Source organism: Panicum virgatum, chromosome 3K, assembly GCF_016808335.1.
Source record: "Panicum virgatum strain AP13 chromosome 3K, P.virgatum_v5, whole genome shotgun sequence".
NCBI lineage: Eukaryota > Viridiplantae > Streptophyta > Magnoliopsida > Poales > Poaceae > Panicum > Panicum virgatum.
The window spans coordinates 7,294,679-7,314,306 of NC_053138.1; the positions used below are offsets into that span (position 1 = coordinate 7,294,679).

The 19,628-nt window shown below is 47.6% G+C and overlaps 4 protein-coding genes across 4 annotated transcripts; 3 read left to right on the top strand and 1 right to left on the bottom strand.

Annotated features, from left to right (window-relative positions):
• Positions 1 to 285: 285 nt before the first annotated feature.
• On the bottom strand, positions 286 to 1,109 carry LOC120697210 (mitochondrial import inner membrane translocase subunit Tim9-like). Its single transcript, XM_039980364.1, has 2 exons — positions 928 to 1,109; positions 286 to 837 (listed from the first exon to the last, which is right to left on the bottom strand). Exons 1-2 carry the CDS (start codon positions 1,026 to 1,028, stop codon positions 636 to 638), a joined length of 303 nt encoding a protein of 100 aa, XP_039836298.1. The 5' UTR covers positions 1,029 to 1,109; the 3' UTR covers positions 286 to 635.
• A 208-nt stretch (positions 1,110 to 1,317) lies between these two features.
• LOC120701181 (outer envelope pore protein 16, chloroplastic-like) lies at positions 1,318 to 2,998 on the top strand. Its single transcript, XM_039985322.1, has 5 exons — positions 1,318 to 1,638; positions 1,729 to 1,760; positions 2,070 to 2,103; positions 2,236 to 2,303; positions 2,430 to 2,998. Exons 1-5 carry the CDS (start codon positions 1,413 to 1,415, stop codon positions 2,751 to 2,753), a joined length of 684 nt encoding a protein of 227 aa, XP_039841256.1. The 5' UTR covers positions 1,318 to 1,412; the 3' UTR covers positions 2,754 to 2,998.
• A 340-nt stretch (positions 2,999 to 3,338) lies between these two features.
• Positions 3,339 to 4,588, top strand: LOC120697211 (outer envelope pore protein 16, chloroplastic-like). The gene is made up of 4 exons (XM_039980365.1): positions 3,339 to 3,712; positions 3,830 to 3,863; positions 3,990 to 4,057; positions 4,158 to 4,588. The coding sequence occupies exons 1-4, from the start codon at positions 3,488 to 3,490 to the stop codon at positions 4,473 to 4,475; spliced, it is 645 nt and encodes a 214-aa protein (XP_039836299.1). The 5' UTR covers positions 3,339 to 3,487; the 3' UTR covers positions 4,476 to 4,588.
• Positions 4,589 to 14,473: 9,885 nt separating this feature from the next.
• Positions 14,474 to 17,737, top strand: LOC120697212 (receptor-like protein EIX2). The gene has a single exon (XM_039980366.1). The coding sequence runs from the start codon at positions 14,495 to 14,497 to the stop codon at positions 17,501 to 17,503; it is 3,009 nt and encodes a 1,002-aa protein (XP_039836300.1). The 5' UTR covers positions 14,474 to 14,494; the 3' UTR covers positions 17,504 to 17,737.
• The last annotated feature ends 1,891 nt before the right edge of the window (positions 17,738 to 19,628 follow it).

Sequence of the window (19,628 nt, forward strand, 5' to 3'; positions counted from 1 at the left end):
TTTCTTAATGGCCTTATTTACCTTACAGGTATTATTGTTCCAATAAAAATCTGCAGTAGAGGAATGCACTATACTGATCAGAGTTAACCATTTTTGTTAATAGCATAGTCTCTGTGGCCGTTATATGAGGCATTTGTGCTTGCAGACGTTACTCTGATGAACCACATCTTCTGAATGAAACATTGCTGCTTTTCCCAGGGTGGAGAAAGAAAAAACTGAACTGGATCGCAGTGATGCTGTACAAATGTACAAGATGGAAACTGAAGCTAAGCATGAAGCATCAAATGAGATGAAAAAGAGTTCTTTTTTGCATTCATACCAAGTTACTACCATGGAACAACAAAATTCATTCAGAGAGTAAACAGCAGGACATGAAGAATCCATCCATCGATTCATTCATCAAAATTCCAAACTTTTTGTGTGGTTCAAATCAGTCACCCTTGGCCTTCCAATTCCTAATGATAGTAGCTGCTACTCTCATCTTATCCCGTCGTGTTTCAGTTTCCTTGAGACCACAAAGCAAAAGCTAAGCTAGACTGAAGAACTGAAGCAAACAAAGTAGCGGGCCGGCAGGAAAGAAGATGACAACGAACTGGGCTCATACAGAGGCGCCGATGGGCAAAAGCGGCGGTGAATCAATCGTCGAATGCTGCCGAAGAGGAGTTGCTGGGGTCGGCGAAGTGGGCGAAGCGCGTGGCGGAGGCGGTGGAGAGGAGCTGGTACTTGCGGACGCAGGAGCGGACGCACTCCTCCTCGCGCTTGCCGAGCGCCCGGCGGTAGAAGGAGACGACGCAGTCGGAGAAGCAGCGCTGCGTGAGCCAGTTATACAGCCGCATCCTGCGAGGCACCACACCGGGGTGGGGAGAACACGGCTCAGCGAGCGAGCAAGGAAAGGGCTCCTCGCGAGAGACAGAGAGGACTAGTTACGCGTCTCGGGTCTGCAGGCCGTCGGCGATGGCGTCCATCCGCGCCTGCTCCTGCTCCTCGTCGCCGGCGTCCGTGGCGGCGGCGGCGGCGGCGGCGTCCATGGCTCAGCTGTGTTTCTTGGAGGACGGGCTGGAGGAGAAAGAAGAAGAAGAAAAGGTAAGGGAAGGTAGAGCAGGCAGAGAGCCTGCCAAGTGCCTAGCCAAGAAGAAGAAGAGCCCTGCAGAAACAGAGATGCAGCCCATGGGTCCGAATACAGCAGGGCCATGGCCCGTATGGAAATGGACTAAGGGTAGGAAACCTTGGGCCGGCCCGTTCTTGAAAGGGCCTCAGATCCAAGTTCCTTGCTTTTTTTTTGCAGTATAAAAAGAAGTTCCTTGCTTGCAGTTTGCAGCACCAATATTCCACACAGAAACTACTCAGGTGAGTGAGGCCCCTGAATTGCATCTCCATTTTCCTTTTCTTGGCGCTGCGAGAGATTGAGAGAGATGGGCAAGATCACGGCAGCCGAATCGTTCGAGGCCGAGGTCGTCTGGCTAGGGCTGCCGCGGCGGAACACCATCGCGGTGAGCATTGAGATGGACAGGCCCGTGCTGAGCCGCACGCTCCACGGCTTCCTGCTGCCGCACCGCGCCGCCCGCAGCTTCCTCAACGTCGGCGCCGCCGCCGCTTGCAAGGTCGCCGCCGAGGATGCCTTCGACTGCCTCACCACAGGTAGAACAATCGTTGGTCTGCGGCGCTCTGCTCATCCGCGTCTCGTTTCCTATTTGAACAATTCGCTGACAGACTTTGGTTTCTTTGCAGGGGGTGTTTCGAGGCACAAAGTTAAGTGTTCAGTGAGTATCTATAGAGATCGACTTCATCCCCCCCGTCACAGATAATAACTGAATTTTGGGTTGTGTGCAGTGATGAGCTATCTTCAACTTAATTTGGTTACAAGACTTTTCATGTCTTGAGTTTTGATTTTTGAAAATTTAATTAAACGTCACTAATTATTAGTGATTGGAGGGAGTATACATAGTACTACATTGACCACTTGTTCGTACGTGAAAAATTCAGTGGCTAGTTTGCATCTCTTCCTAGTAATACATTTAACTCTTCCTATTACATGCATAGCGTACTAAAACAGTATCCTTTTTATACAGGTGAAGAACATGTTCAAGGAGGGTACATACTGGGGTATGTATTATTCACTGCAAACTCGATTGTTTTTTTTTTGAATTGGCATAAATCCACGATCTCCTTTAATTCACACACCCTACTCCAGCCCATGATACTTTTCTTTCTTCCACAAATCAAATACGCATGCAGGTGCTGCTGCTGGAGCTTTTGAGGCCATCGAGTATGGGGTGGAACTGATGCGCGGCCGTTCCGATTGGGTAGCCACACGAATACTCCAATGTTCTCTTTGAAGGAACCTTGTTTTCTAATGTCTGAAGAAATCTTCATCATTTATCCAATTGTTGTTGTTGTTGTTGTTTTTTTGTACTCGATCGATTGTACAGAAGAATGCGACGATCGGAGGCGCCTTAGCTGGTGCTCTCATCTCCACCGCCAACAGCACCCACAGAGGCAACAAGGTGATCAAGGATGCCATCGCCGGTGGCGCCATTGGAACAGCTGTAGAGTTCATCAGCCACCGCAGGCATGTCGTTTTCGGTCCCATCAGACTCGATGATACCCATGAAATTGTCCAAATTTGGGAGCCACCACGAAATGCCAATAAGAGTGGCGCCAAAATGGACAAACCATGGGAATTCAAAGACGCGAGCGATTGGATCAGTGGGATATGGGGCAAAGGACTGACGTCTCCTACACAACAACAGTAGCCTTTTGATAGAGCAAGCTGGCCCGACCTTTTTACAAAAAGGGTTCTCAAATCCACTCGCTCACACCATAATAAAGTCAAACTGTAATGTGATGTAAACCTCAATAGTATCAGTTGAACAATAACCCCTCCCCCTATAAAAACGAGGTTATAGTGAACATAGTCCCTATGGAAGGAAGAAAATAAATTGGGGAACTGAATACGACATGTGTGCTTTTGTGTTTTCAAAATGATGCAAATTCAGTAGCACATGAATCAGTAAACTTTGGTGCCGTAGATGGATAGATCATAGACGATGCTATGTAAAATGTGAACTTGAACAAAACTTGTTCAAGTAGAAAAAAAATAAAAGAATAAATCAGAACGTGCAATCAGCAAAATGTAACCTTTTTTTTTCTTTGAGAAAACTCGCAGGTACGACGAGGACAAGACGCAATCTTTTAGCCCGGCCCATTGTGAAAGGGATCCGGCGAGCTCTGGAGAATACTTGTGTGCTTTCCTTCCCCTGCTCAATCCTACTCTAGAGTCCCGTGTTGATTGATCGATACCAAATACTACCAAAGCAGAAGTTAAGTTCCTTGCTTGCAGCATCTGCATTTCTTCAAAAATTTAACCAAAAACCAAAGAGTTCCTTGCTTCTGCATGCCTTGGACGGAGTAGTATGTAACTTGTCTGAATGGTATTTATCTTGGTGCGTGCTCAGAGTCGCAGAGGGAGAAGGAAGAAGATATCGAGATGCCTGAGCTTGCAGAATGCTGGGTGGCGGCGGTGTGGCTGGGGTCGCGGCGGTGGTGGCCCAGCAGCGTCGCGGGGAGCTTCGCGGCCAGGCCCGTGCTGAGCCGCGCCGCGCACGCCTTCCGCAACGCCGCCGTGGCCGCCGCCTGCAAGGTCGCCGCCGAGGACGCGTTCCACTGCCTCACCACAGGAGGGGGAGATCCAAAGCACAAGCTCGAGCTTTCAGTAAGTGCATCAACATCGTACCAGTACTTTTGGTGCAACGTATATGCAGATGCAGTGGGATATATAGGTGGCTTACCTGTTCTTGATTTCTTGTGTCTATCCGTACATGCATTGCAGCTCAAGAAAATCTGCAAGGACGGAGCATACTGGGGTAACCGATCAACTGAATGATTGTTAATTCATTCCACCCTTCATCTCCTTCGTATCCGCTAACTCACACTTGTTTCTTCTTTCTCCGACAACAACAACAACAAAAAAATGCTTGCATTGCGTGCAGGTACGGCTGCCGGAGTTTATGTGGCCATGGAGTCGGCGGTGGAAGAGACGCGTGGCCGCACTGACTGGGTAATCAACCTTACTACCTGCTCCAATGTTTTGAATTGATCGATCTGCATCCGCGCTGTCTGCAGCGATCTTCCTTCCTTTTTTATAAATAATGTTGCAGAAGAACGCGGTGATCGGAGGCGCCTTAGCTGGTTCTGTCATGTCTGCTGCCACCGCCGGCAGGAGCGGCCACAGAGACAAGGTGGTCAGGGATGCCATCGCCGGCTGCGCCATCGCAGCCGCCGCCGAGTTCATCGGCCACCGCATTCGTGTCGATCTGGGTCCCGTCAGGTTTGCTGGTGGCACCAGAAGTAGAAGCAACCAAACGACCAAGGAAGGTCGAAATGGCGACGAACCATGGGAACGCCAAGAGGTTTTGGTCGCGGGCCGAGAAGTGGAGCTGCCTCTGCAATTCAGGACGGATCCAGCCCTTTCATGATGGGCCACGCAACCGGGGTGGACCTGACCGTTTAAGTAAAAAAGTGGTTTAGCCATTAAACATGTTTATATTTCCATAACGAAACACACTGAAGAGGAAACCTGTTTTATTACTCCCTGCCACTCAAATGTAGTATAGCGTGGCTCATAGGCCCAACCACCCCGCAACCGCCCATCTTCGGCCGCCGCTGCCCGTCGGCCGCGAGCGGCAGCGGCCTGCAGCTAAGCCGAAGCCAACTCAGCTCGCCTCCCTTCCCTCCCTCTCACCCTCCCTCTTCCCCAGCCCCAATCCATTGTCGCACCTCACTGCTCCTCTCTACGTCGTAGCCGGCTGCCGGTGTCACGACCCCAAAACACTGAGCGCGCTGAGCGCCGGCGCACGCATCGCGGCATGCCGCGTGTCGGCCTCGACGTCATCCTTCCTCGTACCACGCGTCGGCCATCCTCGTTCCACGCGCGCACGTCCTTATCCGCGACCTCGCCGTCGACCTTATCCCCTCTGCCGCGTTCCCCTTCCCTTTCCTCTCCTTCCTCGAGCTCGAGCACGAGCCGAGCAGAGCCACCCCCGACACCGCGTCGACCAACTCCGGCCGCCATCCCCTGATTCCGCGCGCCAGGGCCTGCCCTGCCCCTCACCGGACTCGATTGAGCCCAACCCCGGCCGGAATCGACCCCGTACCGGCCCGGCCGCCATTGCCGCCGCCGCCTGGAGCTCCGCTGCCGGCCGCGATTCGCCGCCCTCAGTGAGCCCCTCGCCGATTCCTCGCATGGGGAGCATCTCCTCGTCGTCCTCGACCTGTTCCCCTCCTCACCCGACCCCTTCCCTCGTCGTGCAGGTGCCCCGGCGGAGCTCGCCGTCCGCCGCCGCCTGGGCACGTCGCGCCGCCCCCTCGCCTCCTCTTCCCACCTTCCGAGTCGTCGGTGAGGTTCGCCGCTGTCCCCTCCACCCCGTGCGCGCCTCCCCTGACCTGTTCCGGCCCCGCCTTGCCGCGCCGCCTCGCGCCGCTGCCGTCGCCGCTCGTGCGCGCGCGCCGCGCCGCTCGCACGCCGCGGTCAAGGCCCGGCCTTGCCTTGACCCAGCCTGGGTGGGTCACTGGCCCGTGGGCCCTGCCTTTCGGCCTCTGGGCCGGCTCTGCGGGGTGGATCTAGCTTTTTTTGCTGAGTTTTCTTTGTGTAGTAATCTTGTAAATTGCGTAGAAAATCGTACAGACCTTGGAAAAATACAAAACTTGTTTTGTTGGGTTCACTCAGATCTACTCAGGAAAAATGTTGTTTTGCATGTTATCTTGCTGTAGATTTATCTATAGTTTTATCTTGCAAAAGTGAGTTTAATTCTTAGTTATTTGAGTTCTGCTTTAAAAATGTCAAACCAAATTTTTCTAGACTCTTTGTGAAGTGTAATTTCCAGTGGTCCAACTTGCTCATATGTTTTCTTGCTGTTTGTTAAGGTTTTAGTGTGATTTCGTATGCTCTGTCTGAAAATAGTTTAATATGAAACTTTTTGCTGTAAAGTGATAAAATGATAAAACCAGTTCTGTTCGCCTTGTGTTCATGCCTGGTATCTATGATTATTTTCTTAGATTTGTTTAGTTAAGTTTTCATACCTTTTCTGAATTATCTTGTATAGGACAGCTGAAACTTGTTATTTTTGTAAGTAATTATAGAAAAATTATTTTTTTGCAAATCCAATTTTTATGAGTTCTTTGTAATGTTGTTTGCTTGCTCAATTTATTCCATAATTGATGCTTGCTGTGTAAGCCATGTCTTTTAATTCTTATCTTGACTTTGGGATCATATGCATTAGTGTTGTTGTCAATCACGTGTGTTGCGTTCATGTGCCTTTGCATAGTGTTTCATCCATATTTCATTCATAGCATGTCATTTTCATGGTACCACATCCTGCTAATGCATACGCATCACTTCATGCATTTTAGTGACCGAACCGTCGGAGGTCGAACCCGTGGAGCCCACCGAGTTCGTTGAGCCTGAGCCCGGAGTCCAGTTCGTGGTCGAGCCCGAAGCTAACCAAGGCAAGCAGCTAAGCATGAATCCTTACTCCTATTTAATCTGAGTTAGTTAGTTATCTCATCGGGTAATATTGGGTTATATAGTATGTATGTATTGCATTCTTGTATATATATGCGTGTATTATCCTTTCTTGATTTGTTATCCCTGCTCTTGGCACTTGTTAGTCAGTTAATTACTTAACCTGATTAGATGCTTAGCTTTGCTTAGGGTACTCCTTTTGCTCGCTAGAAAGGTTAGATTGGAACATCACACCTGCTGGTTATCCTTGATCACACTTGAATAGTTGGAGTTCTGTTGGGTAGCAGTACCGAGATTCGAGCGGAATGGTAGGGCCTAAATAATGTTGTCACATGGGCATAGTCCGCTTGGATCATTTAAGGACCGTCCGTGAATGCCATCGACTTTGAGCACCTTTTCGTACTACCACATATCCAAATAATGGTACGGATGAGCCAATTACCTTCTTTGACTCGATTGTTGAGGCCCGGTCCCAGATGCGTGGCCAAGGGGCTATGTAGAGAGGCTTAGGGGTGTCCCCGATGGACCTAGGTTGAGCCTCGTTGGGAACAGTTGACACGAGTACCCCCTTATCCAACTTGGCCGGTTGGGTGAGCTGCTGTAACGTCCCAAAAAAAAAATTCACCAAAACAAATCACTCGCTAAAAATAATTTTCAAAAACTTTTTCGCCGCTGAGCTCGAATCATTTCAGAATCTTTTTCCGTTCGAGCTCCTAATCTCCCAAAGTCCTTCCCGGCGTTTCGCCGTCCAACACCGAAATCAATCGCCGTCCCTTCTCTTTCTTTTTCTCGTCCCGCGTGTTGTGCTGCGTGTCGCCCGACCGCTGCACGTGCTCGATCAACCCCGCGGTCACCACCGCACGTGGTCGACCGTCGCCGCGAATCCCGCCGAGCGCCGCTCTCTATCTCTTTCCTCCCTCTCTTCGTTTTCTTTTCTTCTCCTTTTTCCCTTTTTCTTTTTTTCTTTTCTTTTCTCCCTCCTTCTCCTTTCTTCTCTTTCCTTCTCTCTGCTCCCATCCACGCGCGCGCACCCCTACTCCCGGCCGGCCCCACGCGATCCACGTGCCGGGATGCTCGCCGCGCCGCTCGCCGCTGCCCGACCCATACCATTGCCCTGTGCTCGCTGCGCTACCCGTCGACAAGCACAGCACCGCCGCCTCGCCGCCTGAGCCCGCACTGCTCGCGAGCAGGGCTCGACGCCGAGCACAGCGTCCGGCCCCCTCACCCTCCTCCACCCGCGCTACCCGCCCCTGCGCGCCGACGCCCTCGACGCTCGCGCCGCTCCGTGACGCTCGCAAACGGCCAAGCTGGCCCCAACGCCATTAAAGGTGCCCACCGAGCTCGCCAGCCGGCCACCACCGCGCCCCCCCTCCTCCACCGCCTTGCCCCGCCTATAAATAGGCCCTCCACCGCGCCCTCGAGCTCCACAACCCTGGCCACCACCGCGCGCCTCCTCCCTGGCCTTGCAGCGCCGCCGCCCCGAGCTCCCCCACCCACCGCCGCCGGCCTCTGTGGCGCCGCCGCCTCGCCGCGTCCCGGCCCAAATCGAGGTGGGGAATGGATTTCCCTTGCGCCCTTTCCCCTTTTCCCCTCCTCCCCGGCCGCCGCCGGGCCCCAGGGCCGCCGGAATCACCGGCGCCCAGGGCGCCGTGCGCCCCCCTCCCCCTGCTCTGTTTTTGTCGTAGGGAGGAAGGAGAAGGGCAATTTTGCCCATACCCCCCTGCCGTTTCCCTTTTTCTTTAAAAGAACCCCCCTCTCTAGTTCCTTTCCAAATAAGGCCCTTCCTATTTTTCCTATTCACAAATAAACCATCCACCACATAGAAATAATTTTGAATATACCCCTGCTCATTTCCAGAGTAGCCCAGACATTTTCTAAAATTATAATCAAGCCCTTGTCATCTCCAAAATAATTATAAAGAAGCCCCTATATCCTTATTTAGCCCCTAAACACCTCGTTAACTTATCATTTCATGCGCCAAAAATCCTCCAATTACCTCCAAATGCGGCCATGCCATTTCTGATGTAATTTTGGCCGTGCCATTAGAAAATCACCCAAAAATATTATTCCTACCTCCATATCTTAAACTTCTTCTGATTCAAGCTCAACGATAAAACATTTATTTCTTTTTATTTATTGTGTGTTTATTTGTGTGCGCCGTAGATACCGTTGTGAACGAGGGAGAACCCGTCGAGGAGTTCACCGAGCAGTACCGCGAGTCGGAACCTGAAGAACCGTACCGTGACCAAGAACTCCCGGAAGGCCTTGAAGACGACAAGTTTAATCTCATCCTTTGATTGCATATTTCGACCCAGTTTTATAAACACAACCTATCGGCCTATTTTACAAAATTGCATATGTTTTGACTGCTGAAAACATGGTTGGATAGCCACCCCTTGATTTGTTATAACCATTCCTTGACCACATAGATTAATGTCTAAATACAAGTTAATCTATTTGGATGTTAATCGCTGCTGGAATGCTGCTTAGGATCTTGTGCTCATTTTAATTACACTAAAAAATGGTTACAACATGTTTTATAAAAGGGAAAATGCGTGAGTTTTGTGAAAGGGAAGTGGGTTATAAAAGAATAGAATTGTTAAGATGGGATGGGTGGATGGCATTTCTGTGTGAATTGTCATATAGGAGGCTCGTACCTTTGTGGTTGAGCAGGAAGGTTGGGAGATATCCATCCCGTTGCAATTAAGGACCGAGTTGATGTGTCATCTTGCCTAACTCACTATCGTGCAAACCACTTGACCGTTGTGTATAGCAACGGCTTAGCATAAACCCCACTAGTTAGTCTGATAGCCATCATGAGAGCTGAGAGTAACAGGTGATCAAGGAGAAGGGATAAGGTCGTGGTGACTTATGCCCCGGCTAAACCTCAGTGATAGGTCAATGGCCCCTTGGTGGAGTCCGTGTTGGCTAGTCAGGTCTAGCTAAGGTGGGTAATGCCTCTGTTGGGATCTGCACTGACACTAAGGTGATCGTGCTGTGGTACCCCACTTGTGGGTAAAGTTGTACACCTCTGCAGAGTTTAAAACCTATTCGAATAGCCGTGCCCATGGTATTGGACGAGTTATGGTTTGGTCACACAACTAAACTTTTGGGATGGATGTTTTCATGGTGTGAGTTGTTTTGGGATGGTGTCCGGCAGTTGTGCCGTGAGCTACTGCAGATGGGGAGTCCGGTAGCAATAAAATTTGGATCCTTTGTGTAGGATCAACCCCACTCCTTATTTGGTTAAGTAAGAAACTGCTTTAAGAAAACTCTTTTCAAAAATAAACCTCTGCTTGTGTAAAATCTAACTTTACTGCAAATAAACCACAGCCTTATCCTTAATTTATCCTGAGCATATTTGTGTTACCCCCTCCGTGGATGGGGTTGGACTTGTTGAGTATTTTTGTACTCACCCGATATATATTTGTGGTTTTTCTTCAGAAGAAGATCCTAACTTCAAAGACGTTGAGTAGAGGTTGCGTCCGCACCCAACCTTGCCTGTGGTGTTGGTCCCTTGCAAGATGTTTCTGCTAGCGTATTACTCTGAGCCTGAGCTGGAGACCGTCTGGGTCGTGCTTTGGTGTATCACCATAGCTATTTTATTGCTTATTATTGTTTGTATCGAGTGTCCGCCTCCTCGGAGGTTTGTACGGTGACTGAACTATCTGTTGAATAAATGTGTTATCAGCCTCCTGGGACTGATATTTGTATCACATTTAGTCTCTACTTATATGGGGACGCTTCAGCTGCATGGTTCTTGTGTCGTGTGGGTAAAGTAGTACACCCTTGCAAGATTTTAATCAATTCGAATTGCCGCGCTCTCGGTTATGAGCAAGCTCTTTGTTCGTCGAATTCCTCGTAGAGTGTTTCGGTATTATTGGCCTTGGTTCATGTCACCTCTGCAATCAATTGTATTTCATATTATGCTTCTAACCAACTAAAATTATCTGTGGTTGGACAATAATAATTAATTCTGCTAGGTGTTAGGTTAGAGAGCTTATGCTATGCAATAATTATTTAACCTTAAAGCCTCATTTGTTGAGCCTGTGCATGATCCTTATTTAGTTATTTGCATAAGACTTGAGAGTATCTTTGTACTCAGGTTGCTTTCTAAACCTAGTTGCAGGTGAGTCGGAAGTGGTGTTCGGCCACTTCTACCCCGCTGATCCTAATGCGGGGGAGGAGTAGGTCGTTGTGGCTGTGATGGTGTCCTTGAGCAAGGCATCATTATCTTAATATGTCTTTATCGTAATCGAGCTTCGTGAGAGCATGTAAATATAATAAATTCTAAGTTTCTGTTTAATATGTCTTTCGTGAGCCCAAGGCTTGTAATGGAAGTTAGTTTGAACCCTCCTATATCGAACCTGTATTGAACTTTGGTAATGTAAAACTGCTCTTGTGGTTCATCGGTACTGTGTATGCGATTGTATAACGGTACGTGTGGTTAATCCTGGGCATGTGGAAAATACGTACCGGGACTACCGGATTTGCGATCGTTTTAGGTGAATTGTGTTGATTAAGTACCTCTAAGGTGTGGATTAACACGTGGCATGTCGAGAGACTGACACGTGTTAACTCTCATCTTAATGGATTAATCAATAATTTTCACCTAAACCGAGTGCAAATTGAGCGGTTCTCACAGCCAGGGCCGGATCCGGGCTCCCATTCACCGGATCTGAGCGTCCTCGAGCTAGATCTGGGTGTGCCCCCCTTCCCTCGGCGGGAGTCGCCGGGGGGCCATGCCGCACTCGACGGCCGCGTGTTGGCTGTGGACATGGGCGGCAGCGAGGACGACGCAGCCCCATTGGTGTGCCCCGTGTAAGTTCTGGTGGTGCCAGCGGTAGGCTTGCCCATTGCACGAGGGCCCGGGTGCTGCGGCGGCCACATCATCGTGGTTCCTTGCCCCTTGCCGCTACACTCGCCCCGTGGGTGGCCATGGGAGCATGGCCATGTCGTTGCACTCCCCGTGGTGGGCCATCACGTCTTAGTGAGGGCTGGGACCGGCGCCCTCGCGGCTCGGCAGCCGGCGGCCGATCTTCGGCCTGGGGTGTCGCCCCCGGCCCCTCCGCTGGCGCCTGGGTGGTGGCCCCTGGCTCCAAGCGCCTCTCTCGCTGGGTCAGCCCCATCCTGCCCAGCTGCGATGGACGAGTGCTGGTGGGATGTTGCAGCTGCTTGCAGCATGCAGGAGTTTGGTGAAAACTATGCGCGCCTCTTCGGGTTGACAACGGCGACATCATTTGGCGCCATGTGACACCACGTCAAGGGGTATGGATCTGAGTGGCATAACTTAATAAGTTTAGAGTGCCAGATTTCGATTTTGCGAGTTCATGAACCTATGTGACACCTCGGAACAAGTTCGAGGACCGTTTGTGTATTTAACTCTTTCTTAATCGTAACGACACACGTTGAGACACTTGCATAGGCAGATGAGGTGGTGCCAGCAGACGAGCTTCTGCGGTGGACGTGGGAGCTCACTAGATCAGTTGACGATGGGTCTAAGGCGGACGATGGGGGCTCTGGTCGCACGAGGTGCGAGCATAGTTATTAGAACCGAACCAGACCGGCCGGTTCGACCGGTTAAACCGGAGCCTCTCCGGTTTGGGTCATGTAAAAGATCAGGCATGCATATAAACCGGATAAACCGCTCGAACCGCCGGTTTTTAGGCTGAAACCGGTAGAAAACCGGGTTAATAAACCGCTACAGACCGGGAAAGACCGGGGCCAATGGTGCAGCGGTAGCAACTCGTGAGCAGGGGGAGGGGGGCGCTGAAAATAGAGCAAGGGAAAGACCGGGGCCAATGGTGCAGCGGTAGCAACTCGTGAGCAGGGGAGAGGGGGGGGGGGCTGAAAATAGAGCAGGGGAAGGGGGGCGCTGAAAATAAGCCAAAAATGGCTTAGGCGTTGGAGTGGGGTTCGAACTAACCACCTTCAAGGGAAAGGATTGAACCATCAGACCATGGTTGCATTAGTGATTTTGATAGATACCTCATTCTATTTGAACGTGTTGAACCGCCGGCCTAACCGGTTGAACCAATCAAACCGTAAACTGAGAGCTTGAGCGGTTCATTGTCCGGTCCGGTCTTAATAACTATGGGTGCGACTACGACGGCGGATTAGACTGACGGAGGCGGTGGCGGCGACCGAAGCATGAGCTGTTGCGCTTGACTGAAGGACGCGAGCAATTGCTCCTTTTCCAGTGACACGGAGCGGGGGGCCGCCATCCATGTTTTGACGGGAGACGGGGTCCATCGAGCATGTCCACTTGTCCAGTAGCTAGCGTCACTGGCTGACACGCAAACAAGCAGAGGCCAGCCAGCCACGGCAAGAAAACAAGAGGAAGAAGACCAAAACCGTCCATGGAGATATGCTTATTTCGGCCTTTTCGACAATTTTTTTTTGAAAAATAGCTATTCCACAAATTGTATGGCAAGTTCTGCATCAATTGCATAGTCACTTGGCAAAAATGGTTCAAAAGCCTGAGCAATCCTTGTCCTAGTTGGGCTGATACCTTCAATTGTGGAAGGTTTTTTTCCTTAGGTAATGAAAGGTTTTTTTTCCTTAGGTAATGAATGGTCATATCATCTAAAAGCACATTTGTAGTTCCCGAGGTATAGAACTGGTATTGTTGGACTGTGATGCAAGATGCCATTAACTAGTACTCTGCCCTTAAAAGATGGGGGACCCATTAGCTACGGAATCTATAAAACCTATATAGTTAGTCCCTATTAGAGATTTCTCTCAACATACAAGCTATCCACCTCATCAATACACTATTGCATGCAATTAAAACCCATTAGCATTTTGTTATCCACTTCAACATGTCCTGCAATCCACTAATATTTAATTATAATAGTTTATTCATTTATAAAAGTAATTAGAATATATATAATTACTTCATTCATCCACGTCAACATGACCATTAGGGTCCATAAGAATTTATTACTATTTTTCTGTTCTTTAAATCAGCCACGTCACCTTCATTATTGTAACCATCCAATCAACTTTGTGCATGTCCTATATCTATAAAATGCATGTCGTATTCGTTTCTTTCTTCTCTAACCAAAGAATAACTCAAAAATTTATTATTTTTCATGCAAGAGATTTCTCATAATCTCTACAGATGCACCATTTATATGAGCTTTTCTTTATTAAAAAAATCTATCATCTTTTTGTTTTTTAGCAAACTCGATCTAAGTTCTTATTTGTCTTACTATACATGCTCTCCATAGTGTTTTATTTAAAAAACTATTGTATTTTTATTATAGTTTATTGAAAAGCTCTCTCAAATCCTGCAGCAACGCGCGGGGAACCATCTAATAAGCTATTCTATAGCCGGCGCGGAGTATACTCTTTATACACACTTATATATAAATTAATGACATACTGGATTATGCGCAGACAGCCATTTCAAATTCTGGTGGCGTATATTTTTATGTATTGCTTTATTTTCTAAGACGTCATTGCTTGGTTTGTACTTTCTCTGTTCCAAATTATATATATATATATATATATATATCATTTTATTTTTCTATATACATAAGTTTTTATTAGGGAAAATAGTGATTAGAGTACGGTGCTCTTGAGAATTTTTATGATTTATCTATTTTCTCAGCATGTCTCGTAAGGATTAACGGATACTTCAAAACAAACATCTCAGCATTGCAAAGGGACATTTTCAGTCTAGGTCTTTGTTGGTGCCTTCGTGGTGTGCTTTCATGGACCTAGGCCTAACCCAATACCATGTGAGTCGTTTTACAGGAAGGACGTGGGGGCTCAGACTAAGACCGAGTCAGGCTAGACTCACTATTAGAAGCTGTTTCTGCCGTGTCAAATGGTTCGAAGAGGAGATTGCACGCGCAACTTCCTCCTCGCTCGTAGCAGTACTTCCTGCATGCTCAGACTCCCCATAAATGCATAGTCCGTTTCTCCTCTGGCCCAGCACGGCAAACTGAACCATCCAGCAGCTGCACAATGGCTGCTGCAACGCCACGATCCTCCTTCCATGGGGCTGCAGCTCCAGCCATGTGGTGCCTCCTACTCATTTTCCTAGTGCCAACCGTCGCCACCGCGTCGACTGTGGTCTCCGGCGCCGCCGAGACGTCGTCGTTGATCAACGGCAGCTGCATCGCGGCCGAGAGGGACGCGCTGATCTCCTTCAAAGCTGGCATCACAAGCGACCCCAGCAGACTGCTGGAATCGTGGCGAGGTCGAGACTGCTGCCGGTGGTACGGCGTGAGGTGCAGCACCCGGACAGCCCGCGTCGTGAAGCTCAACCTCCGCAACGATTACTTCGACGACGATTTTTTCAGTAATGACGACCGAGTCGTTCATGGGCTGCGTGGGCAGATAAGTTCATCGCTTCTTACCTTACGCCATCTCAAGCATCTAGATCTAAGCGGAAATGCTCTCGGGGGCAACATGTCTATACCGGAATTCATCGGTTCTCTCAGGAGCTTGACTTATGTCGACCTCTCTAACATGAATTTCATTGGTCGAGTACCTCCTCAGCTAGGCAACCTCACCAAATTGGTATACCTCGACATTCACAAGGATTTCTTTTATGCAGATGCATTTGCATATGCATATTCATCAGATGTTTCATGGTTGGCAAGTCTGCACTCACTGGAGTATCTTGACATCAGCAGTGTGAATCTTAGCGCAGCAGTTGGCTGGGTTCATGCGGTGAACAACCTTCCAAATTTGAGAGTATTGCATCTCAGCAATTGTGGACTTAATAGTTCAACTCCGTCACTTGGACATTATAACCTTACGGTTCTGGAGGAACTTTACCTGCCCAGTAACCCTTTTAACAGTCCCGCTGCACCCAATTGGTATTGGGATGTAACTAGCCTTAAGGTTCTAGACATTGGAGGGTGTGAATTGTCAGGGCCCTTTCCTGATGAGTTGGGAAACCTGACCATGTTGGAAACCCTTCACATGGAATGGAATGACATCAAGGGGATGATACCAGCAACACTGAAAAACCTCTGCAGTTTACAGACGGTATACCTCGCCGACAACAACATTGGTGGTGATATAACAGATCTAATGGAGAGGTTACCAAACTGTTCCTGGAATAGTTTGCAAGAGTTAAATTTGTTTGAGGCCAACATCACTGGCACGACATTAAAATCAGTACTCAACCTCACTGCCTTAAGCATACTTAATCTTCAGGAAAATCATTTGAGTGGTTCTGTGCCTAAGAAGATAGGAACACTAAAATATTTGACTGAACTGCATATTGGTGGTAACAGCTTGAGTGGTGTGATATCAGAAGCCCACTTCTCTAGTTTGATCAATTTGGAGTCCATTGACTTTTCTCATACTTATCTTCAAGTCAAGGTGCACCCGGATTGGGAACCTACGTTCAACTTGGATAGGGCATCCTTTTCATCTTGTCATTTGGGTCCCCAGGTTCCTAATTGGCTTCGATGGCAAAAGAGCATTTTTGAGCTTGAGATGTCGGACGCAGGTCTCACTGGTAGGATCCCAGATTGGTTTTGGACTACATTTTCAGATGCCATGCATCTAGACCTCTCTTACAACAAAATTAGCGGTGAGTTACCACTTAGTTTGGAGTTCATGTCAGTACAAGAGCTCTTTCTCCAGTCAAATCGTTTAATTGGTTCCATACCACAGTTACCAAGAAGCATTACGCTATTGGATATCTCCAAAAATTCATTGAGTGGACATATGCCATCAAATTTTGGAGCTCCATATTTACAGGTTGCAGTTCTCTTTTTCAATTATATAACCGGGATCATTCCATACTCGATTTGTCAATCGCCTCACCTGCGGGTTTTAGATCTATCGAACAACCTTTTAACAGGGGGACTACCTAATTGTGGCAAAGAAGACCTAAAACAAATGAACCCATATGGCAAGAACTCATCAAGGATCAACTTTGCAAATTCTTATAGTTTGGAAATTCGTATTCTCCTACTAAGGAACAACAGCCTTTCAGGTGGATTTCCATTATTCTTGAAACAATGCCAAAATCTTGTATTCCTCGATCTAACTCAAAACATGTTCAGTGGGAATTTACCTACATGGATAAGTAAAAACATGCAAAGATTGGTAATGTTGCGGTTAAGATCTAACAACTTTTTTGGTCATATTCCAATTGAAATAACATGGCTTTTTTCTCTTCGTATCCTTGATCTCGCAAATAACACTTTTTCTGGTATTATGCCACGTTCTCTTGAGAATTTGAAAGCTCTGACTACCACTGTTACGGATTTAGATACAATAGATGATCCTTTTCTAGAAGTTCATCAGTATACATATACAGTCTCACCATCTGATGAGTCCAATAATGATAGCTTATCATTGGTAATTAAAGGGCAAGTGCTTGAGTACAGAGAGAATGCCATATATTTTATGAGCATCGATCTTTCTTGCAACAGATTAACCGGCCAAGTCCCGGAAGAAATAGGTTCACTTATTGGGCTGGTAAATCTGAACTTGTCATCAAACTTCTTAAGTGGAAATATCCCGTATAAGATTGGCAATCTTCTATATTTGGAGTCTCTTGACTTGTCCAACAACCAACTTTCTGGTGAAATTCCTTGGGGATTGTCAGATTTGACTTCACTGAGCTATCTGAATTTGTCCTACAATAACCTATCAGGCAGAATACCTTCCGGACATCAATTAGACACTCTCAAGACAGATGATCCTGCTTCAATGTACATTGGCAATTCTGGTCTTTGTGGGCATCCACTTCCAAAGGCATGTCCTGGAGATAATCCAGCACAAGATCCCACCAGGTGGCATGAAGATGACAGCTCTCAATTGGATTTCCATCTTGGTTTAATCGTGGGATTCTTGGCGGGACTTTGGATAATATTTTGTGGTCTTTTGTTCAAGGAGACTTGGAGATACACCTATTTTAGCCTATTCGACAAACTATACGACAAGGTGCACGTCTTCTTTGTAGTCACTTGGGCAAAATGGTTCAGAAAACTAGGTACAAACTGAGCATGTATTAAAGGCACATCTATGGCGTACCGATTGGAATGGTACCTGTGACTGTGGACCTTTGGATTTTAAGTAATGAATCGATCACATCACCACGGCAATATTAGAAGCTTTCAAGGTGTTAAACTATAATAAATGTGTGGTATATTGTTGTACTGTAAATCTGTAATGTAAGATGCTGTTATTTGTAAAACAACCTCCACAATTGGCTGTGTGACCTGCTTGTCTTTTGGAATTTCCACAATATATTGGAACTAATGGCCTCTGTTATCCAAACATTTGGCGATTCCATTTTACCTATTACTTTGTGGTTCTGAACATGCTGCCGCTGTTGTCAACAGGACAGCACATATGGATTCTTTCATGATTTTCTTAATAAACTTGTGAACATTTTATTTTTCGCGAACAATAATCCTACTGAGAGGAGGGTCCATTTGCATTTTTTTTGTAGAGCAGGCTGGCCCAGCCCGGCCCGACCTTTTACAAAAAGGGTTCTGCTTCCAAATCCACTCGCTCACACCATAATAAAGTCAAATTGTAATGTGATGTAAACTTCAATACTATCAGTTGAACAACAACTCCCTCCCTCTCTAAAAAGGAAGTTATAGTCAACTTAGTCCCTAAAGAAGAAAATTGTGGAAATGAATAAGACGTGTACTTTTCTGTTTTGAAAATGATACAAATTCAGTAGCACATGAAATCAGCAAACCTTGGTACCGTAGATGGATAGATGATGCTATGTAAAATTTGAACTTGAAAAAAAAACTTGTTCAAGGAGAAAAAAGTTAAAAGAAGAAATCAGAACGTGCAATCAGCAAAATTTAAGCTTCAGAAAACTCGCAGATACGAGTACGACGAGGACAAGATGCAGTCTTTTAGCCCAGGCTCATTGTGAAGGGCCCAGCCCGCTCTGGAGAATACTTGTGTGCTTTCCATCCCCTGCTCAATCCTACTCTAGAGTCCCGTACTCCCGTGTCGATTGATCGATACCAAATTACTACAACTGCAAAGCAGAAGTTAAGTTCCTTGCTTGCAGCATCTGCGTTTCTTCAAAAAATAACCAAAAACGAAAGATTTCCTACATGCCTTCGAGTAGTATGTAGCTTGTCTGAATGTATCTATCTTGATGCATGCACAGAGTCGCAGACGCCGTGGTGAGTGGTTGGATGTATGCTTGAAAGTAGTATGGGGATTTTTTTTAAAAAAAAACAGGTTCATAAAAAATAGGCCTATGTTCGGGTTCATATAATAGATATATGAAAAAAGCAGGAGGCAGAGTTGTGGTTAGAGACCATACCGGAGGAATAAGCATGACTTAGAAGTCGCGGTTGACTGGAGTAAACGTTCTTGCGGGGGGAAAGGTTTGAAGAAGACACTGCACGCGAAGGTATTGGTGGAAATTAAAGTGCTTTGGAAGATGAAAATACCTCCTTTTGGTGGAGCTACCAATGGATTCTTCTTGCCAACTAGTAAAGCTGGATTGAGACGTCGCCACGTGACACACGAAAGCTGCTGTGAGGACTACTGTGGCTCATCACCTGATGACCTGAATGCCTGTTCCGCGTTGCTTATGAATGCTCCTTTGCAAGAAGGTTCTGGGGATGCCGTCAAGGTCCTTAACGTCCATTGACGCGGACACGGACACGGACGTATTGTTAGGTCAGGCTGTTTCACTTTTGGTGATGCGGCCTTGTATTGCTAGTGTGCGGAGTTTGGTTGGTCGGGGCTTAATGGCCGCAGGAAGGGCAAGCTTGGAATAATCCAACGTGGGCAGCGAGGCATGTCACTAGTAGTATGATGGAAGACCTGCCGTCTGTGCTTAGTTCCTTGCCCTGTTTACATGCTGACAGTGATCAAACCACCTAAGCAATTCTTCAAAGCCTTCCACATGTGGCCACTGAAATGTGGCCTCTAGCTTCAGTGGCCATCATGGTGACATTCTCTGCACAGCAATGAGCGCACTGGGATCTTTTACAATTTGTTTCGTAATGCAAACTCTGCACCTCGTTGCTGTGCGAGAATGTCATATCACCGCGTACCCCAGTGCGCTCCTGGTCTGGCCCTTGTACAGACTGGTTGTGTGATGTTGGAATCTTTGCTTCTTAAATGTCCATACAGGGAGCAT

What these genes read in the sequence shown, in the direction of transcription:
- LOC120697211 (XM_039980365.1), top strand. Translation starts at nt 3,488, where the DNA reads ATGCCTGAGCTTGCAGAATGCTGGGTGGCGGCGGTGTGGCTGGGGTCG. An exon ending in AGCACAAGCTCGAGCTTTCA is followed by an intron (nt 3,713 to 3,829) that starts GTAAGTGCATCA and finishes CATGCATTGCAG; the next exon opens with CTCAAGAAAATCTGCAAGGA. An exon ending in CAAGGACGGAGCATACTGGG is followed by an intron (nt 3,864 to 3,989) that starts GTAACCGATCAA and finishes CATTGCGTGCAG; the next exon opens with GTACGGCTGCCGGAGTTTAT.
- LOC120697212 (XM_039980366.1), top strand. Translation starts at nt 14,495, where the DNA reads ATGGCTGCTGCAACGCCACGATCCTCCTTCCATGGGGCTGCAGCTCCA.
- LOC120701181 (XM_039985322.1), top strand. Translation starts at nt 1,413, where the DNA reads ATGGGCAAGATCACGGCAGCCGAATCGTTCGAGGCCGAGGTCGTCTGG. An exon ending in CTTCGACTGCCTCACCACAG is followed by an intron (nt 1,639 to 1,728) that starts GTAGAACAATCG and finishes GTTTCTTTGCAG; the next exon opens with GGGGTGTTTCGAGGCACAAA. An exon ending in TGCGCGGCCGTTCCGATTGG is followed by an intron (nt 2,304 to 2,429) that starts GTAGCCACACGA and finishes TCGATTGTACAG; the next exon opens with AAGAATGCGACGATCGGAGG.
- LOC120697210 (XM_039980364.1), bottom strand. Translation starts at nt 1,028, where the DNA reads ATGGACGCCGCCGCCGCCGCCGCCGCCACGGACGCCGGCGACGAGGAG. An exon ending in GGCCTGCAGACCCGAGACGC is followed by an intron (nt 838 to 927) that starts GTAACTAGTCCT and finishes GGTGCCTCGCAG; the next exon opens with GATGCGGCTGTATAACTGGC.